This window comes from Mustelus asterias, chromosome 12 (assembly GCF_964213995.1).
Source record: "Mustelus asterias chromosome 12, sMusAst1.hap1.1, whole genome shotgun sequence".
Taxonomy (NCBI): Eukaryota; Metazoa; Chordata; class Chondrichthyes; order Carcharhiniformes; family Triakidae; genus Mustelus; species Mustelus asterias.
Genome location: NC_135812.1, coordinates 105,573,391 through 105,601,045, shown reverse-complemented (window position 1 = coordinate 105,601,045; position 27,655 = coordinate 105,573,391). Strand labels below are relative to the sequence as shown.

Below are 27,655 nucleotides of genomic sequence, written 5' to 3'. Positions count from 1 at the left end.
TCTGTTTGTAGTGATGTTGACCGAGGGATAATTTTTGTCCAGGGCATCAGTGATAACTCCCTCTGCTCTTCTTCAAAAGTGCCATGGGAAAAAGAACACATTTAAATATCTCATCCAAAAGATAGCATCTCTGACAGTGCAGCACTCCCTTAACATTGCACTAGAATGTCATCCCGGATTACTAAGAACGCAAGAACTAGCAACAGGAGCTAGTTCAGCTCCGAGAGCCTGCTCCGCCATTCAATACGACCATGGCTGATCGCACCTCAGCCTCAACTCCACTTTTCTGCCATTCACCATAGTCCTTCAAACCCTTACTAATTAAAATTCTGTCCACCTCTTCCTTAAATTTACTCAATTTACTCAATGTCCCAGCATCCACCACACTCCAGGGTAGAGAATTCCGCACACATGACCCTTAGAGAAGGAATTTCACCTAATCTCTGTTTTAAGTCTGCTACACCTTATCCTAAAACTATGACATCTTGTTCTAGATTGTCCCACAAGAGAAAACATCCTCTCCACTTCTACTGTGTCAATTCCTCTCATCATCTTGTACACATAGATCATAGAATCATAGAACCCTACAGTGCAGAAAGAGGCCATTCGGCCCATCGAGTCTGCACCGACCACAATCCCACCCAGGCCCTACCCCCCCATATCCCTACATATTTTACCCGCTAATCCCTCGAACCTACTCATCTCAGGACACTAAAGGGGCAATTTTAGCACAGCCAATCAACCTAACCCGCACATCTTTGGACTGTTCCTCAATTAGATCTCCTCTCATTATTCTAAACTGCAGGGAGTATAGGCCTAAACTGCCCAATTTCTCTTCGCAAGACAAGCCCCTTATCTCTGGAATCTATCTAGTGAATCTCCTCTGAACCGCCCCCAATGCAATTTCATCCCTCCTCAAGTAAGGGGACCAAAACTGTTCACAATATTCTAAGTGCGCTCTCACTAATGCTTTGTACAATAGCAGCAACACTTCACTATTTTTATATTCTATTCCTTTAGCAATAAATGCCAAGGTTCTGTAGGGACGTGTAAAGGAGGAAGAGACTGCAATGATTGTGTGTCCATGTTAGATACCCCATTCCCATCACTGGGGCCACTTTAGGTCAATATTTAAATCCATAATGAAATAAAATGTAGCCGCAGCCTGTCGAAAAATTGTCTCGTTTTGGTACAAAGGAATATTTTACTGAATCCAAAGCTTCATTAGCTGAGTGACAGGCTCCAAGTGTGTGAAATTGACCGGAAAGTGATGAGATTGTATTTTTTTCTCCAAGTGTTGCTGTCGTCTTTCAACATCAAAAATTCATGCTATAACTATGATCTTAAGTGCTGCTTGGTTTTGTCTATGCAACACTTTAACAAAAAGACTGTCAGCACTCAGCCAGGTTTCATTTTCAACAACTTCGCCCTTACCTCAAATACGTAGTGCCACTCAAACCCTCAACACTTGTAACCTGCAAGCTCAATTTTCCCTACCCTCCCCGGCCTCTGGTTCAGCTCCACCTCAAATTAAACTACAAACATCTGGCACTTGTTTTCTACCCTCCACTCCTTCCCTCACCCACATCCTCCAACGTGCTCTCTCCACTTGTGTTCCACTGGTCCCCACTCTACTCCTCTACATTCTCCCCAACCCCATTCAGCTCCTAGTGCTCTCGGGGTCTTTATGCTTTCCAGCCGGAGAACTACTTCCTTTCTGTTCCACCCCTACTGGCAGATCTCTAGTTGCCTTGGTCAATCCTCTGAGCTCTCTTGGGCCTCACTCTGTCTCTCTCTCTCTCTCTTTGTGCAGAATCCCCTTGGAAATCCACCTCACCGATCACAAGACAGGAAAATAATAAACTGGAACAGCAGGATGCCCACATGGAATAAAATCCGGGACCGTGGCCCTCAAAACAACAAAAGGGTTCAGCAAATAAAGTAATTTGAAAAATATAAAATTTTAATAAAGGCTACATCTCTTAATAATTACATAATTATTGTACCAATGATTCTTAAATCAAACTCTGTTGTAATGCATAATTTACAGAAAGTAGAATAAAATGCCATAAAACATGGTTACAACACTCAAAAAAAGCATAAAAATATCTTTATACATAAACCCTTATTAAAAAAGGGAGATGTGACCCTCAATACAGGGTGACACACAGTATTAATAATACCATGCAGGCACAGGTACTGTACTGGATAAACAAGAAACACTAGTAATAGTGTGTAAAACGCTTCACAATATTTACACAGGTATTGTACAAGTTACGTCCAGCAGTTGGCAAAAAGACAGTGACCGTTAAGAGTGCATTGGGTGAGAAGAGTCGATACTGGGGCCTGGCCCCTTCTCAGAACGACACTGGGACCTGGTTCCTCTGGGCATTAACACAGGCATGTATGTTAATTGTGCTGTTCTCATGAAAACATGCAGTAATTTCTGCTCTGGTATTTTATCATTCATTTTTCCTTTTCTAATTACGTTGGAATTTTGGATGGGATTTAATTCCCTACATCTTAAAAGTTTATCACCTTTGGAATTATGAATTTTAAAAAAATCTCTACTACACAATGGTCCGACTTGAACAGGAAAACAGGCTTTTGCACAACCTCAGCGATACAAAAGCAACCTGGTCCTGTCAGTGTAGATCAGGACACATATTGGCACAGAATCCAGAGTCCTACTGCAGCAAGAGAGGGGCCACAGACAATAGAGACAGAGAAAAACAGTCAAAGCTGCAATCCTGAAATACAGACACAATGTTGTGTTCAATGTCTGAAGGTGAACAGTGTGGATCTCTCCAGCAGAACAGCACTGTGTAACATCCTCAGTTCTGATAATGGATCATATTCCCGCACACTTGCTCTTTTCTTCTGATTTTTCAGCTCGCTCTACTTTGGAAATTGGGAGCTGAATTTGCATGTGCGATATTAGTGAGCAGCTATGCACTGGTGCAAAGTTCCATTGTTACTCCTTTCATACCCAGTTAAGCTGTTTCTTCTAAATGGGTTTGGTTACTCAACTTGTGACGTTAAACAAAAAAAAAAGAAATCAACTCCAACCCCATGTCATGTGGTTATGGAGCATCAATTCTCTGACCCAAGGTGCGCTCTCTTCAAGTAAGCCCTCTGCTGGGAGCAGAGCTTGAATCAGCCCTAGGACTGGGCAGCTTCCACATTTACCCCTCCACTGGTGAGAGATCTGAGAGTTGGCCAACTCTACAATACACATATGCATCATTGTAGTAAGGACATTATCATGGAGTATGTGCAGGAAGGGGTGGTGGTGTGTGTGTTGGGGAGGAAGGTGCAAGAAGAGTTCTGTGGATTTTCCTGGATTTGAAAGGCACTAGACTGCATGTGTGTGTCAAATGGAAGATTGACACAGGCAAGGCTGGTTGTCATTTCTGCCAGACCATTAAGACTTGGTGATGGTTCCGGTACAAATACAAAGCAACATCACGTTATATTAAGACATGGTCACTTGTTTCAGAGAAAATTCACAGCCAGCTTCACAATTTCATTTGAACTACACCAGAGGAGTGTTCCTCATTATTGTCACTAATGTTACAGGAAGAGGGAGGGGTTGTCACAGAGAGAAGTGGCTGCCGGTACCAATGGAAACGGTGGACACATCATTGCAGTAGTAGCATATCCACAACCCAAATACACAGATGCAAGTTCAATAAATATCAGGATGTGTCACTGAGCAGGGACAATACAGTGTCTGTTCAGTCCAAAGATGTGCGGGTTAGGTTGATTGGCCATGATAAATTGCCCCTTAGTCTCAGGGGATTAGCAGGGTAAATGCATGGAGTTACGGGATACGGTCTGGGTGGGATTGTTGTCAGTGCAGACTTGACCAAGTCTGCCAAATGGCCTCCTTCTGCATTGTAGGAATTCTATGATTTTATAGTCCCTCAGGAAGCCACAGTTATACCTGGATGTCTGTAAGTAACCAATAGTGGTCATTCTTTACAATGTAGCCCAGTATTTTTATATAAACATTTTTATGATCTTTACATCCTATGTAAGGCAAACATCACCACAGTTTCTTCATGCCTGAATTCCATTACCTCACAGCTTATTTCATCCTTCTGGAATTTTTCATAATTTGACTTAAAAATTAGTCCTTTTTAAATGAATTAATCGATTCGCTCCACTTTTCCCAAAATCTTTCCCTCGTACATGGGCAGTGTGCTATCGTCATTCTGAACTTCTTCAAAAACAGCCCCACAGTCAAATTCATTGCTGGCTCGCTTGAAATAGTACCTGTGCAGAGAGAGAGAGAGAGAGAGGGTGGTTAGAACAAGTGAAGCAAAACTGGGGTGGGGGAGAGAAAGGGAAGCTAGATACAAAAAGGCAGGCAAGGAGAGAGAAGGAAGAGGACAAAGAAAATGAAAAGAAGAGGAAAGGAGCAGGATCGGGTGGCGAAAGGCAAGGGAGGGACAGACAAGACAACAGCATTGGAACAACTAGTGCTTCTCACACATCACTGATACACAAAGCCCAATAAATAAAATCAAGAAACAGGAGTGAATCCAGAAAGCAAATCTATGGATTATTAAACCAGATGAATACATACAATGTCAATAAGATCCTACTAAATACATATAAATATTCCATATGATCAGATGTATTCCATACAAGTGTTTCTGCATATACACAGTGAGACAGGATGTTTCCTTTATACAAGATCATTTTTTCCTTACTCCCTTGAAAAAGCAGCAAGGGAGAGATAAATTTTTTTTAAAAAAAAGATAGTTGTTACGATTTGGAATGCACTGCCCGAATGGTGGATATTAACTCAAAAGGGAATTGGATAAATACTTGATGAAGGAAAAAAATCATTGCAGGGCAAATAGGGATAGAAATCTTTGTGTCATGAGGTGAAAGACATATTTATGATGTCGCTAAGACTGCCCATTTCATAGTCCGACCCAGCCCCTGCGCTGCTGAAAACCTAACCCATCACTGTAACTACTTCAATGCTCTCCCACATTCTACCCTTTTGTAAACTCGAGGTTATAAACACTCTGCTGCCTGTGTCCTTCCTCACACCAAATCCCATTCAGCCACCTCCGTGTTTCATAGAATCCCTACAGTACAGAAGGGGGCCATTTGGCCCATCGAGTCTGCACTGACAACAATCCCACCCAGGTCCTATTCCTGAACTCCACATATTTACCCTGCTAATCCCCCTGACACTACGGTCAATTTACCGTGGCCAATCAACCTAACCTGCACATCTTTGGACTGTAGGGGGAAATTGATGTGCAGGTTAGGTTGATTGGCCAGGTTAAAAATTGCCCCTTAGAGTCCCGAGATGCGTAGGTTAGAGGGATTAGTGGGTAAATATGTGGGGGTAGGGCCTGGGTGGGATTGTGGTCGGTGCAGACTCGATGGGCCGAATGGCCTCCTGCACTGTAGGGTTTCTATGATTTCTATGATTTCTATGATTGGAGCACCGGAGGAAACCCACACAGACACGGGGAGAACGTGTAAACTCCACACTGGCATGACCAGAGGCCGGAATCGAATCCGGGTCCCTGGCGCGGACAGGCAGCAGTGCTAACCACTGTGCCACTCCTGTGAGATACTTCACTTGCGCAGCAGAATTTCAGGCATCTGAGCACTGGCTACATTGGCTCCTGGGTCCAGCAAAACCAATATTCATCCTGGTTTTCAACTTCCTCCATGGCCTCAGCCTATCTCTGTAACCCCTTAGAATCCTCCAAGATATCTGTATTCATCTAATTCTGGCCTCTTGAACATCCCTAATGTTTATTACTCGACCATCAGTTGGCACACTGTCAGTGGATAAGGTCCAAACTCTGGAATTCTCTCCTAAACCTCTTCTTTAAGATATCCTCAAAGCCTACCTCTGTGACCATGCTTTTACTATCTGACCCAATAACATCTTATGGAGCTCGGTGACAAATGTTGCTTTATAATGTGCCTGGCAAAGCACGGTGGGATGTTAAAGGCGCTATATAAATACACATTGTTGCCATAGCACTTCCAGCACGGGCACATTGGGCTGATATGACCTCCTTTTTTGGATTGTCGGTTTCTGTGGAATAGAATTTTCCTTTGAGCGCAAATTGGTGACCAGGCACATATATCCTGCAAGTTTTGCAAAATATTTTCTCCCCAGCCCCCAAGTTTATAACCCAAGTGTAAAATCTGTCACGATCGGCAGCATTTTAAAATGTAAAATCAACAAAAACTGCTTTAAAAAACATTGCTCGAGATATTTAAGAGTGGAAGCTTGATGTAGTTGGATTAATACAGCTGAAAATGAGTTTAATGACCAAAATAATTAATGTCTGGACCACAAACTGAGTAACTTAATTTTAAGTAATTAAGAAACATCGTACAAAAAGCGTTTGTATACAGGGCTCAGTTTTGGGAAATTATATTGCAAGCTTTTGAAAAGATTTTTGTCAGTGTCCTTGAACCCTAAAAGATTCCTCTCTGAGGGTTCGCAAATGAGTGCAGAAGCTCATAATGCCACTTCATTTGATGTGAGGTTTGATTTGATTTATTATTGTCACATGTATTAACATAGTGAAAAGTATTGTTTCTTGCGCTCTATACAGACAAAGCATACCGTTCCTTGGAGAAGGAAAGGAGAGTGCAGAATGTCGTGTTACGGTCATAGCTCGGGTGTAGAGAAAGATCAACTTAATGCAAGGTAAGTCCATTCAAAAGTCTGATGGCAGCAGGTTTGCAGGTGTGTGGCCAGTTTTATGGGTGGGGACACTTTCCAATATGGTGCTATTTACAATCAACGCAAAAGGTTGTGGAAACGCGATTTGTGCTGAAAATTCTTCAATATCTGGCACTAATTTTGGGCAGATTGCCCTGAAAAAGAACCCTACAGAAAGGCGGAGGTGTGTTATTTTTCCCTCTGGCAGCTTGGTGCTGGTGTGTAAAGACACTGAGATTACTCTTCCACTGCAGCCACATCAGTCTCTGATAACACCCTGTATTAATAAGTGTGATTTACATAAATCAGTGATATGGCAATGTACACATCTGCCGGAACACAGGGAATGAAAAAGACCAAGGCAGATCTCATTAAATCAAAGAATTTGACAGCTGACCTGCTCGCCTCTCATCTCCAAGCTCAAAAAAATGAAAGAAATTGGCTTCAAAGACCTGCTTATTACACAGGCCTTAAAAATAGCAAAAACAAAATCAATGGCAGATGTTACAGAGAGTGCGGAGCACATCATGGGTCAGTTCCTGGCCCCCTTCACTCAGCCAGGCTGTTTCACTGAGTCACCTGCACCTTCACTCCCAGTGCAAACCAGTCTCAAAACAAAGCTGGAAAAGAATCCCCAAGCACAGGATATTGGTGCAAAGCCTTTTCATTATTGAAATAGACCCAACGCTCCTTCTGGAGAATTCCATGGAGTTTATTGTTTCAACAACAACGTGCATTTATATAGAGCCTTTCACACAGTAAAATCATCCCAAGGAACTCGCAGGAACAATAACAAAACCAAATTTTGACACCAAGCGTAAGTGGGTTTTAAGGAACATCTTAAAAGAGGAGTGAGGGGTAGAAAGGCAGACAGGCTTAGGGAAGGAATTCCTGATCTTAGGGCTGAAGGCAATGGTGGAGTGAAGGAAATTAGGGAGGTACAAGATTTGAGATTTGGAGGAGTGCAGATACGACAGGGGTTAATGCTGGAGGAGATTCCAGAGCTCGGAAGGGGAGAGGATTTCAAAACAAGGGTAGGAATGATAAATTTGAGGCAAATGATGGACTAAGAGCTCCCGAGGTTGAATAGCGCCGCCGACACAACTCTAACTAATGTCTGAAAATTAGCCTCCCACACAGCTGTCCCATGCAATAGACTCCAATAGCCCATTGAGGAAAGTAGAAAAAGACCCATTTACACAATGGCACAACAGAATTTTCCCCCCCACCTTTCCCTCCTCAGTCACCCATACCCCTCTAACCCAGGTTAACCCAGCTCCCAAAATCCGACAGGGAGTATTCCCATACCTGTAATTTCCTTTCTTGCTGAGCTGCTCCTTGAAGTGTGCCAGGGTCAGGCTGTGACCTTTCATTATCCGCCGGTATGGAATGTCCTCTCCGCAGAAGAAGTAAGTGACGACCAGCTCACCGGACTGAGCCGCATGCATAGGTGCCACTTGTTTCTTTGGCGCTTTGTGCCTGTGGAGACAAATGAGAGAAAAATCATCAATCGGGGGGGTCTCGCATCAAAAGCCAAGAAGAGGTTACAGGTGGTGAGGCAGGGAACCGAATCCCATAGACAAGGAGGGGCCCAGGTCCTAGTACCTTCCCCATGGCACCACGTTGAGTTTGCTGGTTGCAGCCAGGTCTGTCGGTGGGATGGGAGAAACGTTCAGGTTAGGGAGGGTCACTGTTTCACCTCCCTGGTGCTTACAGTTTGACTACTGGGTGTGGAACAAACTCCTCCGCTATTCTACGCCCACTCCCCAACCCCTGGACCTGAACAGCGACCTGACACAACGGTGGGTTTCTTCAATCCCTCAAGAATCAGCAGGGTTTGATAGAAGACATATCACTTGTTTATGGTTTCCTGTCACACTGCACAGTAGGCAATTAGCCCCCAGTGGTCAGTTCAAGTGTAGCTTAACTGGCAAATGGGAGCAGGCAGTGAAGACTATTTTGTGGTTACTGTTGGTAGGAACATTTGCTTTAGGCATCATCACATGGTGGCAGATTGAGTCACTTAGAGGCTGGACATAGAGACGGGTACAACCTAAAGAAAACATCCGATAAAACGATTGGCAGGTGTTTCTTGCACTCTGGAAACATTTAACCAGCTGTTGCCATATGTACACACTGCACTGAGAATAAAAAGGATGATGAAAATACATGTTGCAGAAACTCATGAACTCAGCGTTAATAGAGAGAAGAGGAAGACAAAGGGGACGTGAACTCAGATTAAAACAAAACTTTGGTGAAACCAAGGGTCAGTTCAGGCCGAGCTCTGCCTTTCAGTGATTGGTTTTTTTTTGTGTGGGTAAAATGCACAATTAGATCACAGGGTCCTGGGGCATCAGCAAACCAGTATTTGAGCTTCCATCTCAGTCTGTGCACAGGACTGTCTGGGACTTGGTGGTAAAGACAGCTGTTGAAGTTAAGGTCATCCAATTAAGAATAAAAAGCTACAGTCAGATGGTTTATGTGACTTCAAACAACCTCTGCCACACATAGAGAAGAGAGTGCAAGAGCGTGTGGGGGGGAAAAGAGAGGGGTACAGTTATTATTTAGGCCACTTTAGTTCTCACTATCCCATCCTTTCCGATCAGCTGGATCCAATAATCATTCAGGACAAAATAAGCTGCTTGATCGAGACACCTAATGTGCCATTTTAAAGATTCACTCCCTCCATCACCGATGCAGAGTGGCAGCAGTGTGCATCATGTACAAAATGCACCGCAGCAACTCGCCAAGGCTTCTTTGACAGAATCTTTTAACACCATGACCTCCACCAATTAGAAGCTCGAGGACAGCAGGAACATGGAACACCACCACCTGCAAGTTCCCTTCCAAGCCATTCACCATTCTGACTTGGAAATATATCGGCGTTCCCTCACTGTCGCTGGGTCAAAGCCCTGGAACTCCCTCCCTAACAGATATGTGGGTGCACCTCACACCACAGGGACATCAGCGGTTCAAGAACGCAGATCACCATCATCTTCTCAAGGGCAAACAGGGATGGGCAATAAATGCTGGCCTAATCAGTCACACAACATCCCACAAAAGAATCAATTTTTAAAAAATTGAATCCGGCTTCTTGCATTTGACTATTGTTCTCTGAATGAAGGAAATTGAAACAAGGATTTGAAGCCAAACACAATCTTTGTGCATCAAAACATATTGTTCTGCAATGTAACTGCCCCTTTTTTGAAATTTAAGATCAATTGCAGCAGAGACTGCTCTTGTTCCCTCTTTGATCTGAATTGCTTTTTTTTTCTCAAATGGGCACTGACTCCTGGAGCTAAAGTGTTGACTATAAACAAGAGAAAAGTCCAGTGAAAGCAAAGTTTTTCTTCCTCTCAGCTGTCTGTTTTTTAGTCTATTGGTGGTTGCAATAAATACGTTAAATGTCCTTTACTATTCCCTTCATCACAAGGGTCTGATTGGGAATGGGAAGTGAGATGGTACAACTGTCCATGCCAATATACAAAACATTTGTCCACTACCAGGAACATTAGTGACTCTCACTTGGGCAGCTGGTCCCCATAAACATTACATTGGCCTTAATTTGCAAGGTAGCCATCAGCCAGGGTTCTGCCCCTGATCCATTGCCTCCTACTGAAAACAGGATATCAAATTAGACTCAGCTGAAATACTCCCAGCAGTTTAACAGCAAGAACATTCAAGTTAATAAAGGATAGACAGCACATAGATACAGCTTCACCCTGTCACAAGTCAGTATCTAGTGGAGGAGAGGACAAAAAGGGGAGAAAATCAGGGCAGGGTGGGGGGAAAGAGAATTTAAAAAAATCTCCTGAACTCAGTATGCAGATCTTCCCAAACTTAACACAATGGAGTTTACGCTGTTTATTACTTACTCTTCCATAGGAGATGCGAGGAGACCAGTACTGGACAGTGACAGGCTCACTCCCTGTGACGGAGCACCATGATTTCTGTCTCGCTGTAAACTTGATGTTGAATATCTGAAAAATAACAAAAGACAATGTCCGTCAGAGTGTGGTGTGGTGTGGTATGTGAGAGAGAGAGATTGAGAGGGGGGAGAGTTGGGGTGAGAAAGGGAGAGGAAACACGGGAGGGGACAGTGAGCGTGTGAAAGGCAGGACAATCAGTCAGAGACAGACAAGAGAGGGAGCATGTGCGTGAGGGGACAGTTGGTGAGAGAGAGCTTGGAGATAAAACTCTTGGTAACATGGGGAAGCAGAATAAGTGAATTCTATACCTTTGCTTCTGAGTTTTGGAAACTTTCTTTTCCTCTTCCAGCCTGCGACGTGCCTCTTCCAATTGAGCGAGTGTGTTCGGTGGTGGGAGGGGCGGCATGGCAGGGTCCTGAATGAAGGGGTGGGATGGCTGAGCATTGCCCCGCTGGTGGGCACTCCCAATGTGTTGCCGGCTGGTGCGCTCAGCTGTACTGCCCCTCGGACAGTCTGTGACACTTCCTCTCTTCACACACTGGACACTGACGGGAGAGAATAGTTTGTTACCTTCCTAGGTTTTTTGACCTTTGATTGATAATCAGTAACCACCCCCTCATTGTTCATTTGCATTGGCTCAAACCAGCTGAACACTGGCGGGTCATTCAGCTTTGAGAGGCATCCTGCTTCACATCAATCTGACACTCTCACATTAGAATCGGTTTTCAAATTACAAAACCCAACCTAATCACTCTTAAAATAAAGTATTCTGAACGCACGCGCGCACGCACACACAACATGGTTTTAACTCCACCACGGCAGCTGGTGGAATTTAAATTCAAATAAATTTGGATTGAAAGTTAGTCTCTGTAAATGGTGACCATGACAACCATCATCGATAGTTGCAAGAACCCATCTGGTTCACTATGCCCTTCAGGGAAGGAAATCTGCCATCCTTACCCAGTCTGGTCTACATGCAACTCCAGAGCCACAACAATGGTTGACTCTCAAAATGCCTCCTGGAATGGCTTCAGCTCAAGGTCAACAAATGCCAGTGACACCCACATCCCACGAGAGAATAAAAAACAAACATCCCAGTTATACTAATCAACACACCCACCCACACACTTGCTCACATTACTGCACCCACACGAGCAGTAACTATCCCAGGTAGCAGCTCAGTCTTTACCTGTGAGGCCTGTGCTTGCTGGGCTGTCGTTCACTCTCCAGCATCCACTGCCACACGTTCTGTGCACGGTCTGTCTCCTCACCGGGGAGCTGGGGACTGGAGACAGGCAGAGCTCCCTCACTGAAAATTGGGCTGACACAGTCCGTCGTTACTTGTGCGCTCCTCCTGGGCAAGGAACTGCTCCGACCACTGAAGACAACCAGAGTGAAAGGAACATCAGTGGAGAGCTCTCCATTTCTGCTACTTCAAGGAGTGAGGACCACCTGCACCCCCACTCATTACCCCATTGACTTTAATAACCCCACAATTGACTCGCAACCTCCAGTGAAAATGCTGGCACAAGCTCGGACACAGTTTCAGGGGAGCAGAGGACAGCTGCTTATAGGCCAAATTGATCCATTGATTCAGTTTAGGCCACAAATTGAACCCCTGGACTCGCCAAGTCTTATTTCCCAATCATCCCCTCCTGGACTTTTTCTGACCTCCATTTAAGTGGCACTTCCTGTCTATTGCCTAAAGTAAACTCCATCAACCCTATACTGCACTAAGTGATCTAACCAGGGTCCACAACTCTCCCTGTGCCATGGGTATAAGGAACATAGAACATTACAGCGCAGAACAGGCCCTTCGGCCCACGATGTTGCACCGACCAGTTAAAAAAAAACTGTGACCCTCCAACCTAAACCAATTTCTTTTCGTCCATGAACCTATCTACGGAATAGAAGGCCATTCAGCCCCTTGAGCTGGTACTGCACTCATTTTGATCTGCCTCGTGGGCCAGTGCTCACATTAACAATATTTACCCAGTGAAACCTCTGAGGGCCACTTGTTTTCATAGAACTACAACTTCCTCAGTATTCAAAGGAGATTAACCTGGTTGAACAGGCAAACCTTGAGCCTCTCTCAGTGAACCACCATTCCCCACACAGGTCCAGGGGCTACGTGTGACTGGAATATCACCATCAACACTCTCACTGCCACCAGCCACCAAGAGGCAACATTCTGGGTATAATCTTGGCTGGGGAATGCAGCCTGAAGGGCAAGGATGATGATCTACTCGTAAAACTTATTTTTAAAGGACATGGGAAAATTACTGTACCCAGATTGTTAACCCATTAATGGCAGAGTTCCGCCTCGGGGAGCGTCAGAGCCCAGCGGCGGAGCTCCGCCTCGGGGAGCGCCAGAGCCCAGCGGCGGAGCTCCGCCTCGGGGAGTGCCAGAGCCCAGCGGCAGAGCTCCGCCTCGGGGAGCCCTGTAAGTAGCCATCAGAAAAACAGAATGGATAGGATTGGCCACAGTTACAAATCTGTGTGGACCATAAAGAAAAGCAATCACTATATGCTTGGTTTGATGCATAAATAGCGTCATTACAGAATATGTTCCATTGACTCGTTGATGCTTCATCAATGCATTGCTGGATTCCTAAATCTGAGAGACCAGCAAATCCCAGCCCTGTCCATGCTGGTCTTTGCTGGATCTGATAACTGGACTCTGCCTCAGTGTTCCTGACTCAGGGTCAGAGGAAATAAAGATGCCTAGGGCTCCTGGACAATACGAGAGGTGCTCATTTCCCAGCACCAAGGGTGGACAGGCCGAAGTTGAGCTGTGACACACCCCATGGTTAAGCAGTCCACTGATTCACTAACCTGGCTCCTGAGTGTTGGTGTTGGGGTAGTGGACGGAGCATAGTCCTCCTTGGGGAGAGGAGGGGTAGTAATGGGAGCAGATAAAACATTAAAAGGAAAAGGACGAGATCTTACCCAAGGGTAAACTGTTCCACCTGGACAGCCGGCATTTCAACCTTTGAGTGACTTCGACACTTGGCGTAGGAACAATAGTCTGTGCTGCTCGGACAGAGGCTGCTGGGACAGAGGCATTGCACTCTCTGAGCAGCCTCGGCTTCGATCTGTTCCTTTGTCTTGGGAACAGTGTGGTGGTGGATGTAATGATGGACGTACTTGGTGCTCTGTTTGCAGGCATACGCTTTGCTAGAAAGTCCTGGAGCTGTTGCCTGGGGCCCCAGAGCCGATTGAAACTTTGTCCCCCGGAGACAGTCTGGCGTCTGGGAAGGGGGAGAGTATCTCCCCACTCCTGGCGATTGGCAGCCCGGCGTTTTCAGCACCCGCGACAAGTGGTCATCCAGGATGGTCTGTGGGTCGTCATCACAGCTTCCAGAGGGCAGGAGAGCCAATGGGTGCAGCTGGTGCTGGGGGGGTGTGGGTTCCGTTTCTGTTTTTACTGTGGGGAGTTCACCATCTTCACCTTCATCCTGCAGTCGTACAGAAACGGGGCTTTTAATATTCACCGAGAGCAGTCACTAAATCTACGCTCCATCTCCCCCACCCTGACTAACCCCCAAACTCTACAACGGTCGCCATTCTACAACTACCCTCCTGCATCCAGTCTTGTTCATCACCAACCTCTGCCCTGCGCCCAAACCCTTCTTTCACATATCCCTCTGCTGCCTCCTTTCACCTGACCTCCACATTCCTCTGTGTGTGTAACTTCTTCCTCTCTCCAACCAGCTTTCATGCATGACCAACGTGGGCAGCACGGTGACACAGTGGTTCGCACTGCTGCCTCACAGCGCCAGGGACCCGGGTTCGATTCCCGGCTTGGGTCACTGTCTGTGCAGAGTCTGCACGTTCTCCCCGTGTCTGCGTGGGTTTGCGCCGGGTGCTCCGGTTTCCTCCCACACTCCAAAGATGTGCAGGTTAGCTGCATTGGCCGTGCTAAATTGCCCCTTAGTGTCCTGGGATGCGTAGGTTAGGAGGATTAACGGGGTAAATATGTGGGGTTACAGGGATAAGGTAGGATCCGAGGTGGGATTGCTGTCAGTGCAGACTCGATGGGCCAAATGGCCTCCTTCGGCACTGTATGGATTCGGTGACTCTAATTCCAAGGGTACATCCTAAAGAGGCTTATTTAAGGCTAGCTGCTTGGCTGAGAATCTCCCAAGATTGGCGGATTTTATATCCTGTTCTGAACTCACTGCCAGCTGAAATGGGGTGGGCAGAAAACCCAATGTTGCACCCAGTACCATCCGCCCTACCCAAAAGTGAAGAGGGAGGGTGAAAATAGGTTCCAATTACCCCAGCCCCTTCCCACACAATACCAGAAACACAGACATCATGCCAGCCCAATACAAGGGCTTTATTTGAAGAGACCATGTGAGGGTCTCATTATAATGCAGGCACTTTATTTCCTCAAACTGTCCTCACTGCCGTTCAGCATTTTAAAAGGGATCACGAGATTACACTGCCCGATTTGAACTGACTGGAGAGAAATCTAACAGAATCAGTAGTTACACAGAGATGTTTCATGCAGTATGATGATTCTAATTGCGTTTTAAAAACCCAATTAATTTCTGCCATAATTTCTTGGGAGTTGCAAGTTTCAAGCGATTAAAATTAAAATGACTTTACCCCCCCCCCTCCACCCACTCCAGTCCCTGGGTGAGTTTACCATCCTACCTCTTTAATCTGCTGCAGTCTCTCCTCCAAGCTGTCCATGGTGTCTCGCTCCCGCTTGAGCTTCTCCAGCCGGGAGATGAGCTGAGTGGCAAAGGCTGCTGGGTCTACAGGAGTCATCTCCTTCGGAAGGCGGTGAGTTCTCTACACGGAACAAGAGCACAACAGATAGACAACGTTTAGCTGTCTGTCCATCAGCCCGCACATTTTGGGGGAAGGGGTGGAAGGGAGAGCCGACAGAAGGGGGAGAGAGAGAGAGAGAGGGTGAGGGTGAGAGAGGAAGAGAAGGGGTGACAGAGAGAGCAAAAGATCAGGAAAGAAGAAAAGAGAGAGAAAGAAAACAGAAGCGATGCTTTTGTTCTTTTTCTTTTAATGCGTTTGTGTGTTTGGGTAGAGCCAGTTTCTCTGCTCATTGCGATGAGCTGGGGATTTTATGAGCTTCTTACAGTGGCCTCATGGAGCGACATCCTTCCCAGCAGCACTGGCCTAGGGCAAGAGCAGTTGGTTGTCCTGCTCATTCCCTCTGTAGTACAACCAGCTCATCAGTAGCTTCACAGAGTCTCGAGCTTCTTCAAAGAGTGTTGTCTAACATCAAAAAACATGAAGGTGGGAGGGAAGAATCTTTAACTGAAGTGGGTTATAAACAGAAAATGAAAATTAAAAAAAAGATGGAGGGAAGATGGAGTCAAACGGGTGCAGATCAGAGAAAATGTGGTAATTTATTTCCTGACTGCACGCTGGGGTAGCTTTGAGGATCTGTTGGCTCAACAGCTCCTGTGTTCTTTTTCACACTCTCACTCCACTTCTGTCTTCTTTGTAAAGCGTGAAGAGAATCAGCTCCAGGCTACTTGTGCTACACTGCTGGGCCCGGCTGCCTAAAGCTGCAGCTATCAAGGGAGGAGGGAGGCGATTGTAAATCGGGAGCAGAAAATTGCAGGCAAGGCAAGGCATGGTCTGCAGCAGCCCCAGCAAACAAGGGAGGGAGAGAAAGAGAGAGAAAAAGACTATCCCTTCTTCCTGTCGGTCTCTCGCGCTCTCTCCCAGCACCTACTCCAGGCTCTCATCTTTTTAAGCTGGGCACCGTACCCACCCAATGAAGCAAAAAAGCCTTCTCTAAGGCAACCGCACAGCAGCAGCAATGATGCGAGGGGCAGAGAAAGGAGTAGCTCTGTTGGAAGTTGTCACTTTACACACTAGCTGTCTTCTATTCAGCTCCTGATCAAAGCACAGCCTGGCAGAGAATGTCGATTGGGGAGCCCCAGGACAAAATAATCTCATTTCCAAGCTCGGGCAATAGAACATACGTTGTTTCCAATTTTTGTTTTTTTTAAAAAAAACACATTTTGGAGACAACAGTTTGCGAAACCTTTGAAAACGATTCTTACGCCAGTGATCGCCTTTTGCTTGTTTTGGGTGGTATGAACGTTTCGGGGGTGGTGTTGGGCGCTCTGGGGGCTGCGTGGCAGGGCGCTATGGAGGCGGTACGCAGGGGGCACTGCGTGGCAGGGCGCTATGGAGACGGTACGCAGGGGGCACTGCGTGGCAGGGCGCTATGGAGGCGGTACGCAGGGGGCACTGTGTGGCAGGGCGCTATGGAGGCGGTACGCAGGGGGCACTGTGGCAGGGCGCTATGGAGACGGTACGCAGGGGGCACTGTGGCAGGGCGCTATGGAGACGGTACGCAGGGGGCACTGTGGCAGGGCGCTATGGAGACGGTACGCAGGGGGCACTGCGTGGCAGGGCGCTATGGAGACGGTACGCAGGGGGCACTGCGTGGCAGGGCGCTATGGAGACGGTACGCAGGGGGCACTGTGGCAGGGCGCTATGGAGACAGTACACGGGGGGGGGGGGGGGGGGGGGGGAGAGGTCACTGCGCGGCAGGGCACTATGGAGGCGGTATGCAGGGGGGTCACTGTGGCAGGACACGATGGAGGCAGTACGTGGGGGGGGGGGGGGGGGGGGGGCACTCAGGGGGGCTGCATGTCAGGGGACTATGGAGGAGGTACTGTGGGGTGCAGCAAGGATACTACCCAAGGCCTGACAATACGCAATGGCAATCTGCTAAACACCCAGAGAGGAACACCCAGTCCAAGTGAATATAGTGAACAAAGTCACACAATATTCTTGTGAATTGTCCAAAGTATCTGTGATGCAATAAATGTGTTACATCTTGCTGGGGAGGGAGACTTAAAAAAAAACATCCAAGTAGAACCAGAATTTCCCCAGACTATAGGGGAATATCTCTCTGGGGTTCAGTACCAGGGGGCACTGACTCAATACACACCAACTGTTGGCAAATAGATCAGGGAAAATTCTGTAGGTTTGGTTCCTTCTGCATTCTCAAGAGTGAGTATTCCAAACACACAAGATGTAGATCCGAGGGCATCTCCCAGAGCAGATCAGAGGGCTGCCCCAAGCAGATCTGAAACCAAGTTTATCCAATTTGTACCAGATCTGAGCAATGAATCTGCCCGTGATCTTGTCACATTTCTATATTGCAGCAATCTGGTCTGGTGGAATCAGTCATGAAGATGCTCAGTAGCAGCAGTGTGTACTATCTACAGGATGCAATGCAGCAATTCACCAAAGATCCTTAGACAGCACCTTCCAAACCCACGACCACTCCCATCTAGAAGGACAAGGGCAGCAGATACATGGGAACACCACCACCTGCAAGTTCCCTCCAAGCCACTCACCATCCTGACTTGGAAATATATCACCGTTCCTTCACAGTCCTTGGGTCAAAATCCTGGAATTCCCTCCCTAACGGCATTGTGGGTCAACCCACAGCACATGGACTGCAGCGATTCAAGAAAGCAGCTCACCACCACCTTCTCAAGGGGCAACTAGGGATGGGCAATAAATGCTGGGCCCAGCCAGCGACGCCCATGTACAATGGATTAATTAAAAAATGATACTAACACACACACAGCCCAAATATTGTATCGCATACAACAACTTCTGTTTATATAGTGCCTTTAACATTGCGAAATGTCTCTGACACCGCATAAGAATGCAAAGCAAAGGTGATGTTATAAGGAGACAATAGAACAGGTGTTTAAACTCAGTGGAAAAGGAAGGTTTTAAGAGATATATTGAGAAAACGGGACCCAGAGGGGCACTGGACACTTACAGGAAAGTGAGGTAGTGAAACTTGGCCATTAGCCCTGACGCTGCGTTGCATTTCCCGCTGTTGCTGCTTCTTCTGCCGGTATGGAGGGATCCCATCTCTGCAAATCAAAGAGAAGGTGAGAGGGGTCTAACAGCATTTATATTGAAGTTTTACATGTTATCCAAGGTGAATAAGGCAACAAGCACTTCGGGAAGCTCACTTCCATCCATCCTGTATAAACCACTCTCTCTCTTCCGCGCCCACCCCACCCCACCCCCACACAGCCAAGCGCACTCCACCAGTTCCATCGTGCACTGAACCCCAGTTCCATCGTGCACTGTCCTGCCCTTTTTCACTTTGCTAATCTGCTCCACCCGAAGAACCAGGTGCTGCTGTCAAACCGGTTCCTCAGTCACTTTAAGACAGGGAAGGGGGCAGCTGCTATACCATCTCCACCCGCACCAACCCCCGCCCAAAAGAGCAACATGTTTTACTCTAACGTTACAACTCTAAAGATGGCTGGGGTGCTTTAACGGGAGATGTTCACTCACTCCCTGATGCTAGCCTTCCCCTTCCATGCTCTACAGTTGCTGACTGGCTGGGCAGGCAGATCCTTGGATGAAGGTTTTAGTTCTTGAGCTATAAGCCCTTCTGTTTGAACCAGTTGCTATCAGTTGCATCAACCCCTACTCACAGACCACAGCCAAGAGGTTTGTGTTACAGTAATACTGAGCTGGATTGCCACTTGAGGTGATGCGAGAGCAGTGTGGGTCAGCGGGTTAGAGGTGCAAGGTTCACTCCAGGGACTCAAGCACAATAATCCAGAATGACACTCTCAATGCAGTACTGAGGGAGTGCTGGAGAATTGAAGGTGCTGCCTTTTGGACAATATATCAATTTGAGACCCTGTCTGCTCTCTCAAGTTGACAATAAAGATCCTGGGACACTCTTTTGAGGAACACCAGGGAATTCTCACTGGTATCTTGACCATTATTTATTGCTAAAGAAGCATCATAAAAGCAGATCATCAAGTCAGTCATCTCATTGATATTTGCGGGAGCTTGCTATGTGCAACATTAGGGTGGCACGGTAGCACAGTGGTTAGCACTGCTGCCTCAGTGCCAGGGACCCGGGTTCAATTCTGGCATTTTGCACGCTCTCTCTCTATCCGCGTGGATTTCCTCCGGGTGCTCCGGTTTCCTCCTACAGTCTAAAGATGAGCAGGTTAGGTGGATTGGCCGTGCTAAATTGCCCCTTAGTGTCCAAAGATGTGTAGGTTAGGGGGAGTAGCAGGGGTTAAGGGAATAGGACATGCGTAGAATGCATTGTCAGAGAGTTGGTAGACTCAAGTGGCCCAATGGCCTCTTGCTGCACCATAGAGATTGTATAATTAGCTGCTGCATTTCCCACATTACAACAGTGCATATTAATAGTACTTAATTGGCCGTGCTTTTCTTCACAGGTCTTACCTGTCAAAAAAAAGTTGAATTTAATTAGCAGCTTTGAAATAATAATACCAGGAGGATTAAGAGACAAAATCTGACACAGAGTCGTACAAGGTCATCCTAGGTCAAATAATCAAAAGTTTGGTCAAAGGTAAGTCCTCTAGCATGAAAGAGGCGCAGAGAAACTTTGGAAGGAGGGGAATTCTAAAGTCCTTGGCAGCCGAAGACATGGACGCCAATGGTGGAACGATTAAAATTGCTCCTAAGAAGTGCAGGATCAAGTCCGGTTGTGAGGTTAGAGAAGGTTACAGAGATGGGGGACGGGGCAACACTATGGAGGGATTTGCAAACAAGGATTTAAATTCAAGACATTGCTAGTCCAGGAACCAATCCGTGTTAGTGGCACGGAAGATGGGTGAGCAGAACTTGGGTGTCAGTTAGGACATGAACAGCAGAATTCTGAATGACCTCAAGTTTATGGTGCATAGAATGGGAGACTGGGCGAGGGCATGTGAAATAATGGAGCATAGAGAGATGACAAAGGCATGGATGGAGGCTTCAGCAGAAGATGAGCTGAGACAAGGATGGAGTTGGGCAATACTATGGAGGTGGAAATGGGCAAGTCTTAGTGATGGCATGTATCTGTAGTTGGAGGCCCATCTCAGGGTCCAACATGACATTGATGTGGCGAACAGTCTGACTCGGCCTCAGACAGTTGCCATGGAGAGAAATGGTGTGGGCAGCTAGGGAATGGCACTTATGCCAAGAATGCTACCTGCCAACTGAAACTACCATCTCAGTATCTTTGAGTCCAAAGTGGGATTCAACAAAGTGGGCATGTGAAGTGTGCACAATTGATGACCTTGATCTGCTCATGCTACACAATGGCTCACAATCAGAATATTTTTGACAGACTGGGTTCACCCACACATTCACTGTTAGAATGAATGTTTGTGGAAAGAGTGTCTGATGAAGAAGACATTGACCATTCAAACAGTCCAGAGGGAGAATATTACCACCTGTACAAAGTGTGGTATTCCATACCCAGAGGGGTACTGATGGTGACGTGCACACAAATAATTGAAATTATATTAAAACACTACTCATTGGTTACAGATTTTATTTTCATATAACAAAATAAACAGAGATCAGGATATTGAATTTGATGATTGGCCAAGATCATAATGAATGGCGGAGTAGGCTTGAAGGGCTGAATGGCCTCCTCCTGCGTCTGTTTTCTATGTTTAGCAAGCACTGCCTAGTGAATCTGGACGATCTCAGGCTTTTGAGGCCCACTATATCTTCCAGCCCTTAACAATGCTCCTGAGGCAACTATCAAACCTTCCTGGAGCAATATTTGAAATAAGTCTTTAAACGGAACCCTGATCAGTTTCTGGCAGCTTATTGACTTAACGTTGCAAGAACCAATCAACTGCCATTTAAAAGAGGCCCAATTATCTAAACGTTTAAGGCCCAGATGTGCATGACCCAAGCGTGATGCAGCTCCTCTGCAGCTTTGAAAAGCTCAAACTCATGCGCATATGTGCCTGCAGTCTTTAGTTGGCAGCAGTTCTGAAGCAAGCCTCTGATCTTGCCAACATCAAAAGCTTGGTTTGTAAGATAAGGTAATGTTTGAAGTTCACACAGTCAGCCTGCCCCCTGCGTCAAAACGAAATCCATAAATAAGATATAAGCCAGCGAGAAGAAAAATCAGCTCTCGCCTTTCCCTGATTATCGAGAAAGGGGGAAATCTACATCACACCTTATTTAAAGCAGGAAAGTAAACTTTGATCTGAGAGATTGTCTCTGCTTCGCGTTTATCTCTGTGTTTAAAGTGCCTCTACTTGTTAATTAGGCCTTGTTTTGCCTTCTGTTAATCCCCACACCCCCCAACACAGAAACAAAGTCAGACAGTGATGGCCTGTTTGTGTAAATTACTTATTTCTTGCTGTTTGTCCTGTGCTGTTAAAACAATAGGCTTCTTAAAAAAAAAATGTGAACTGCATTTGTATTTTGTGTGTGTGTGTTTCCAGCTCTCGCCCACTCCAAACAGATTGTAACACAGCAGGCGTCATGAGTGTAATCGTGTGAAGTTTGCAAATCTGTGTTTCTGCAGGGAATGGCGAGGGGGGCGGGGGGTAAACTCCAGATTTAATTAGTTCAATGACAAAATATCTTTGCAGATCACTGCAGCCAAGCTCCCATTTAGAAAGAGACCGCAGGATCCCTACCCACCACTCTCCAAGCTTGAAGTTTAAAGTTAAATTTTATTTATTTATTTGTGTGACAATTAGGCTTACATTAACACTGCAATGAAGTTAATGTGAAAATCCCCTAGTTGCCACACGCTGGTACCTGTTCGGGTACACGGAGGGAGAATTTAGCATGGCCAATGCACCTAACCAGCACGTCTTTCGGACTGTGGCAGCACCCGGGGGAATCCCACGCAGAGACGGGGAGAACGTGCAGACTCTGCACAGATAGTGACCCAAACCGGGAATTGAACCCGGGTCCCTGGCGCTGCGAGGCAGCAGTGGTACCTGTACCCTTCGAATTCTGGCCTTTTGAGTCTCCCCAAACGTATTTACGCTACCACTGGACATCTCTCCAGATGCCTAGGTCCCAGGCTCTGGAATTCCCTCTCTACACCTATTCACTTTGTTTACCTCCTTCAGGAGGCTCCTTAAAACCAACTTCTTTGACCAAGCTTTTTGGTAATTTAAACTTATATCTTACGACGTGGTTCATTGTCATAATTTGCTTTATAATGCTCTGGTTGAGATGCTTCGGGTCACTCGATTACATTAAGGCCACTCTACAACAAGAACTGATTTAAAAACAAGGAAAATCACTCATTTCAATGTCGCCTTATCACGTCTCCCAGGAACAATTCAAAGCACTCCGAATACAATTAATTACCTCGTCTACACAACAACAGTGATGGGAGTTCAAATGAGGCGGTCAACTTGTGCCCAGCAAGATCCGAGAAAAAAAAGCAACATTAATGTTGTATAAAAGTTCATACAATCTGGGATCGTTTTAACAGCCTGCTAGATTCACCACTTCAGTAATGCAAGGCCTCGTTTTTTAACAAATCACTCCAGGACAGAGCAGCATTACCTCAGTGCTGCCCTGTAGCATCAGCCTCCATTATAAATGTTCTGGTCTTGCAGTGGAGAGAGAAGGAATAACAGCTTGAATCAAATCTCCTGTTCACCATGTGGACGTCAGTCGTTCATAACGTCTTGTCCAGTAAACAAAGAGTTAAGCAGAGCTGCCTTTTTACAGGTGGAGGGGGCAGTATGACAGGGGCGGAGGCTGGGAGAGGCAGAATGACCAACATTTGAGGGAAAGCACACTCTCGCACTGCATTGCAGTTCCTACACCCGTGCGTGGTAAAGATTACGTGCAGGTCGAGGGGCTGAAAGCTTTTCTGAATTAATATTAAATGCTGTTGGAATGAAGTGCTTTCAAAAAAAAAGACCAAGGTGAAATCCGATTTCGCAATCAACGGTTCCCCACTGAAAAAAATGAAACATCAGTGAAGAACAGCCAAGTGTCACCGAAAGAACGTCACTGCTCCCCTTCCCCTCCTCATTTAGGAATAAATCCCCATCAGTTTAATCAACCGAGCTCCTCTCAACTCCTCACTATTGTGAGATCAGCAACCAGCTAGGCTCCTTTCAAACGCTGCTTTACAGCCATCTCTCTTTCACTCCAGCAAGTGAGTTCCAAAGCAGCCTACAGCCCTCTTATTCCTCCACCTCCTCCTCCTCCCCCCCCCCCCCCCCCACCCAACCCTTCTCTTAAACTCCCTTAGACTAACAATAGACTGAAAGCGATTCAGCTAAGCCTTTCATCCACAATACACTTTTATTTCTCAGCTGTACAGATTCACCATTGGTTTTACTGCAAAGGTTTCTAATCCCGGCCATTTTCCAATCCCAGCTCACCCATCCTCAGACCCAGAAATGACTAACGCTCAGAAACGTCCTGTTGACACTAAACTGGAGGTCCATCCATTTCAGAGTGCCTTTTGTTAGGGGTCACCTCAATGGTGTGATGGGTAAATGGGTCTGTACGTGCACGGATGCAGGTGTATGTATGTATGTACATGTGTATGTCAATATATGTATATATGTGTATGTATGACTTTTACTTTAATCCCAGTGTATTTTTTTAAGAAAAAGATCTGTTTTGCCTTTGTTGCAGCCTGCTAAATATTTCACATTATTTCAAGAAAACATAGACATGGGCATTTTGAGCATTGAAGAAATTCTTCTCTAAATTAGTGAGTGCCATACTAAACTCCTACATTCCAGAGTCCGTTCCGACTGGGGAGGATCTTACATCCATTCCGTTGCTGAGGAATGTCAGCAGCGAGTTGCTTGACGACAGATGCTGCTTAAGAAGTGAGCGGCTTGCTATTCTTAACCAATAGGATACAAGCGAATCCTATCACCCACATCAAACAAGAACTGTCTCAGAGTTATATTGTGCTGCTGTATATTTTCACTCCCAGATAGTCGCCTTGGCAATCCCAGCAACAACCTCACTCCTTCACCACTTAAATTAAGTCACAAGTTTAGATTTTACAACAACCTTCCATTCCATTCTGCTGTCAGCACTTGCTGCTGATTCAGCCCCACAGTCCAGCTTGGTTAACCCAGATACCAAGCGTAGACAAGTTACGGAACCTTACTGGGCACCATGCCAGCCATCAGTGCAAAAATATAGGCCCACACATTGCTCTTGATTTATGCCACTTACCCGATCACTAACCCTTCCTCTCCTTGCCACCTTCACCCATTGGGGTGTATTCCATCCCAAAACACCCCTTCCTCCTCACCCACTGCCCTCCCCCAGCAGGCTGATACTGATTGGAGGTCTATGCAAGGATGTTGTTGTATCCTGCTTTAAGATAATTGGCAAAAGAGCCAGCGATTTGTATCTGGAAAGCACTGTTCGCAAGGGTAGTAGAAAGATATTCAATTGTAACTCTCAAAAGGGAATTGGATAAACATTTGCAAGGCTATGTGGAAAAAAAGCAGGAAGTAGCTTTAATTCAATTTAATACTGCTAGCACAGACCAGATGGATTGAATGGCCTTCTTTATGATTCTATATGGAAGGTCTTAGTTCCAACCAGCCATTTTGCTATCAGTACCATTGTGTTGAAAGCTCTTACCCGACCCTTTAGAGACCCAGTGACCTTTGATAACTTGACTCCCAGTTTATGCACCAAATCTCACATCAGATTAGATCCAGATAAAGATGCAACAGTGCAGCCAGTGCCTGACAGAGGCTCTATTGTCTCTGATCTCAACATCTCTCTGGGTAACAAGAGGCAATATCGAGGCGGTGTGATGCTCTCTGGCTCCAGTGCCCAGCAGAACCAAAGGAAGAGACTGCCAGGATGGAGTGCACCTGGAGTCAATCTAACCAGATACCCGTGTAAATATGTCCTGTGTTTCTATGCAAGGTAGAACTGTAACTCTGCCTTCAGGAGAAAACTGGGAAAGACAAATCATACCCTGTAAAAGTACCAACAATGATGAAATATTGAACTTGTGTCAAACCCAATCATGCCAACCTGTGCAGCTCACTTTACTTTCATCCGCCATTTCAAGAATGGTGGATGGATTGCACAAGAGGTCGAACCACAACTCATGTTGCTCCAGCTGGATCACAGTCATTGCCACTTACAAGTCAAGGTGACCTGCAGCTCAGACTTCACATTGCATCATTAGCGTTTCCAGCCATGTTTTCACTTGCACACAAGGAGGCTTGCCCTGAGCGTTGGAACAAGGTCAATGCCTTCAGGACAGGAAGAGTGGGGAGGTGCATGAAGAAAGTCTGGTCAGCTGATGTTCAGCCAAGTCGGAGGACACCGAGCAAGTCAAAAGGCCCACCACCAACACAACCATTCAATTGGCCTAACATCAGCCGACCAGACTTTCTTCACGTACCTCCCAACTCTTCCTATCCTGAAGGCATTGACCTTGTTTCAACAAGGTCCGAACAGTGACAAGAGAAAATGCTGGAAAATCTCAGCAGGTCTGGCAGCATCTGTAAGGAGAGAAAAGAGCTGACGTTTCGAGTCCAGATGAGCCTTTGAGCTTTGACAAAGGGTCACCTGGACTCGAAACGTCAGCTCTTTTCTCTCCTTACAGATGCTGCCAGACCTGCTGAGATTTTCCAGCATTTTCTCTTTTGGTTTCAGATTCCAGCATCCACAGTAATTTGCTTTTATCCAAGGTCTGGCCAGTGTTGCTCGCATCTAACGATCAAAACTCAGTGGCATTTACATTGAACCAAAGCTCCAAGCAGAGAATATAAACATGCACACATGGGTGGTCATTAAGCTGATGTACCAATGTGCCCTTCATCAAGATCACATGGCACATTCTTGACCAAAGACTGTCCCTGGGGACAGCTATGAGGAGAGGTACTGGAGTTTCAGTTAGTTCTACACAGCCCATCTCAAGTGGTAATACTTTTTCAAATGGGGGTAACTTTGCCATTTTGGGTGGCACCAGGACATCTAACCTGACCATGATCAATCACCATCAAAGTACCAGCATGCTAGACATTAGTAGACTCTGGGTGGTATTTACAACAACAGCAACTATTATAAACATAGCAAAATATCCCATTGCACTTCACAGGGGCATTATCAGACAAAATTGGACAGAGACAAATGAGACATTAAAACTGGTGACCAAAAACTTGTTCAAAAAGAGTTGGGTTTTAAAAAGGAGGCTGAGAGGCTTAGGGAGGGAATTCCAGAGTTTAGATGGCTGATCTCACGGCCATCCATAGTGGACCAAAGGGAATCGAGGATGGACAAATGGCCAGAATTGGAACAAAGCAGAAATCTTGGATGATTGTAGAATGTATGTGGGAGTTTACAAAGATACAGAAGAGGAAGACCATGGAGGGAATGGAACACAAGGATAAAACATTTACAATTGGGGCATTGATGGATTGAGAGTGGCTAGAGGTGTGATGGGTGAACAGGGTTTAGCACAAGGTAGGCCGTGGGCTGCAGAGGTTTGGATGAATTTAAGTTTGCAAAAGGTAGAAGACAAGGAGGTTGACCAAGAGACCTTGTGAATACTTGGGTCCAAATCTAACAAAGCATGGATAAGGGTTTCAGCAGCAGATGAGCAGAGGTTGGGAGGGTCCAGATCCATTCATTTTCTACAGTGCACTGTCAAAGTTGCACTTGGACAGAGTGGGGATAAAGGATCAACCCCAATGCAGCCAGACTCAAAGCCACCCATCCTTGAAAGCAAATTAGCAAAGAAGGACCGAGTGTTAAAGCACACCAGATACTTACACACTACTGTCTGTCATTGACATCGAGTCATCTGTCATGACGTCACTGGAGATTTCACTGTCATTTGCACTACTTGCTGGAGCAAAGACAGAGCCAGTTTGGACATGGTACGGGTTAACAGGGCCATTTCTCCCATAGGATCTGAAAAAGGACAGAATTTGACACAATTAATAATGTACAACTGGTCTTAACATCCTTCAGTGAAGTGTCAATCCATTCACAGACTTGAAAGAGCATTTTTCCTGATTTATTAGGGTGCCACAAGTCTAGAAAGTCCAAGGTTTGATCCTAGGTCTATGATTTAACTGTGCGATGCTGGTACATACACTGCCATTGGTCTGAGCGCTGCGAACCTAAGGAGGGGAGGGAATGGTCTGTGTTTCTGATCTGAATCCAGTGACTGGCTGAAAGTGCATGCGTAGGGAGACAAGGCTCAACTGGGATGGTCTCC

General features: G+C 46.1%; 1 protein-coding gene across 1 annotated transcript in view; it reads right to left on the bottom strand.

Annotated features, from left to right (window-relative positions):
• Window positions 1-1,943: 1,943 nt before the first annotated feature.
• Window positions 1,944-27,655, bottom strand: part of axin2 (axin 2 (conductin, axil)) — a 33,649-nt gene continuing 7,937 nt past the window's right edge. Inside the window, exons 3-11 of the mRNA XM_078225814.1 lie at window positions 27,205-27,345; window positions 18,440-18,536; window positions 15,310-15,450; window positions 13,597-14,105; window positions 11,837-12,025; window positions 10,956-11,192; window positions 10,594-10,698; window positions 8,027-8,197; window positions 1,944-4,278 (exon numbers count right to left, since the gene is read on the bottom strand). Of these exons, the coding sequence (XP_078081940.1) occupies window positions 4,152-4,278; window positions 8,027-8,197; window positions 10,594-10,698; window positions 10,956-11,192; window positions 11,837-12,025; window positions 13,597-14,105; window positions 15,310-15,450; window positions 18,440-18,536; window positions 27,205-27,345 (1,717 nt within the window). The 3' untranslated portion in view covers window positions 1,944-4,151. The remainder of the gene's footprint in view (window positions 4,279-8,026; window positions 8,198-10,593; window positions 10,699-10,955; window positions 11,193-11,836; window positions 12,026-13,596; window positions 14,106-15,309; window positions 15,451-18,439; window positions 18,537-27,204; window positions 27,346-27,655) is intronic.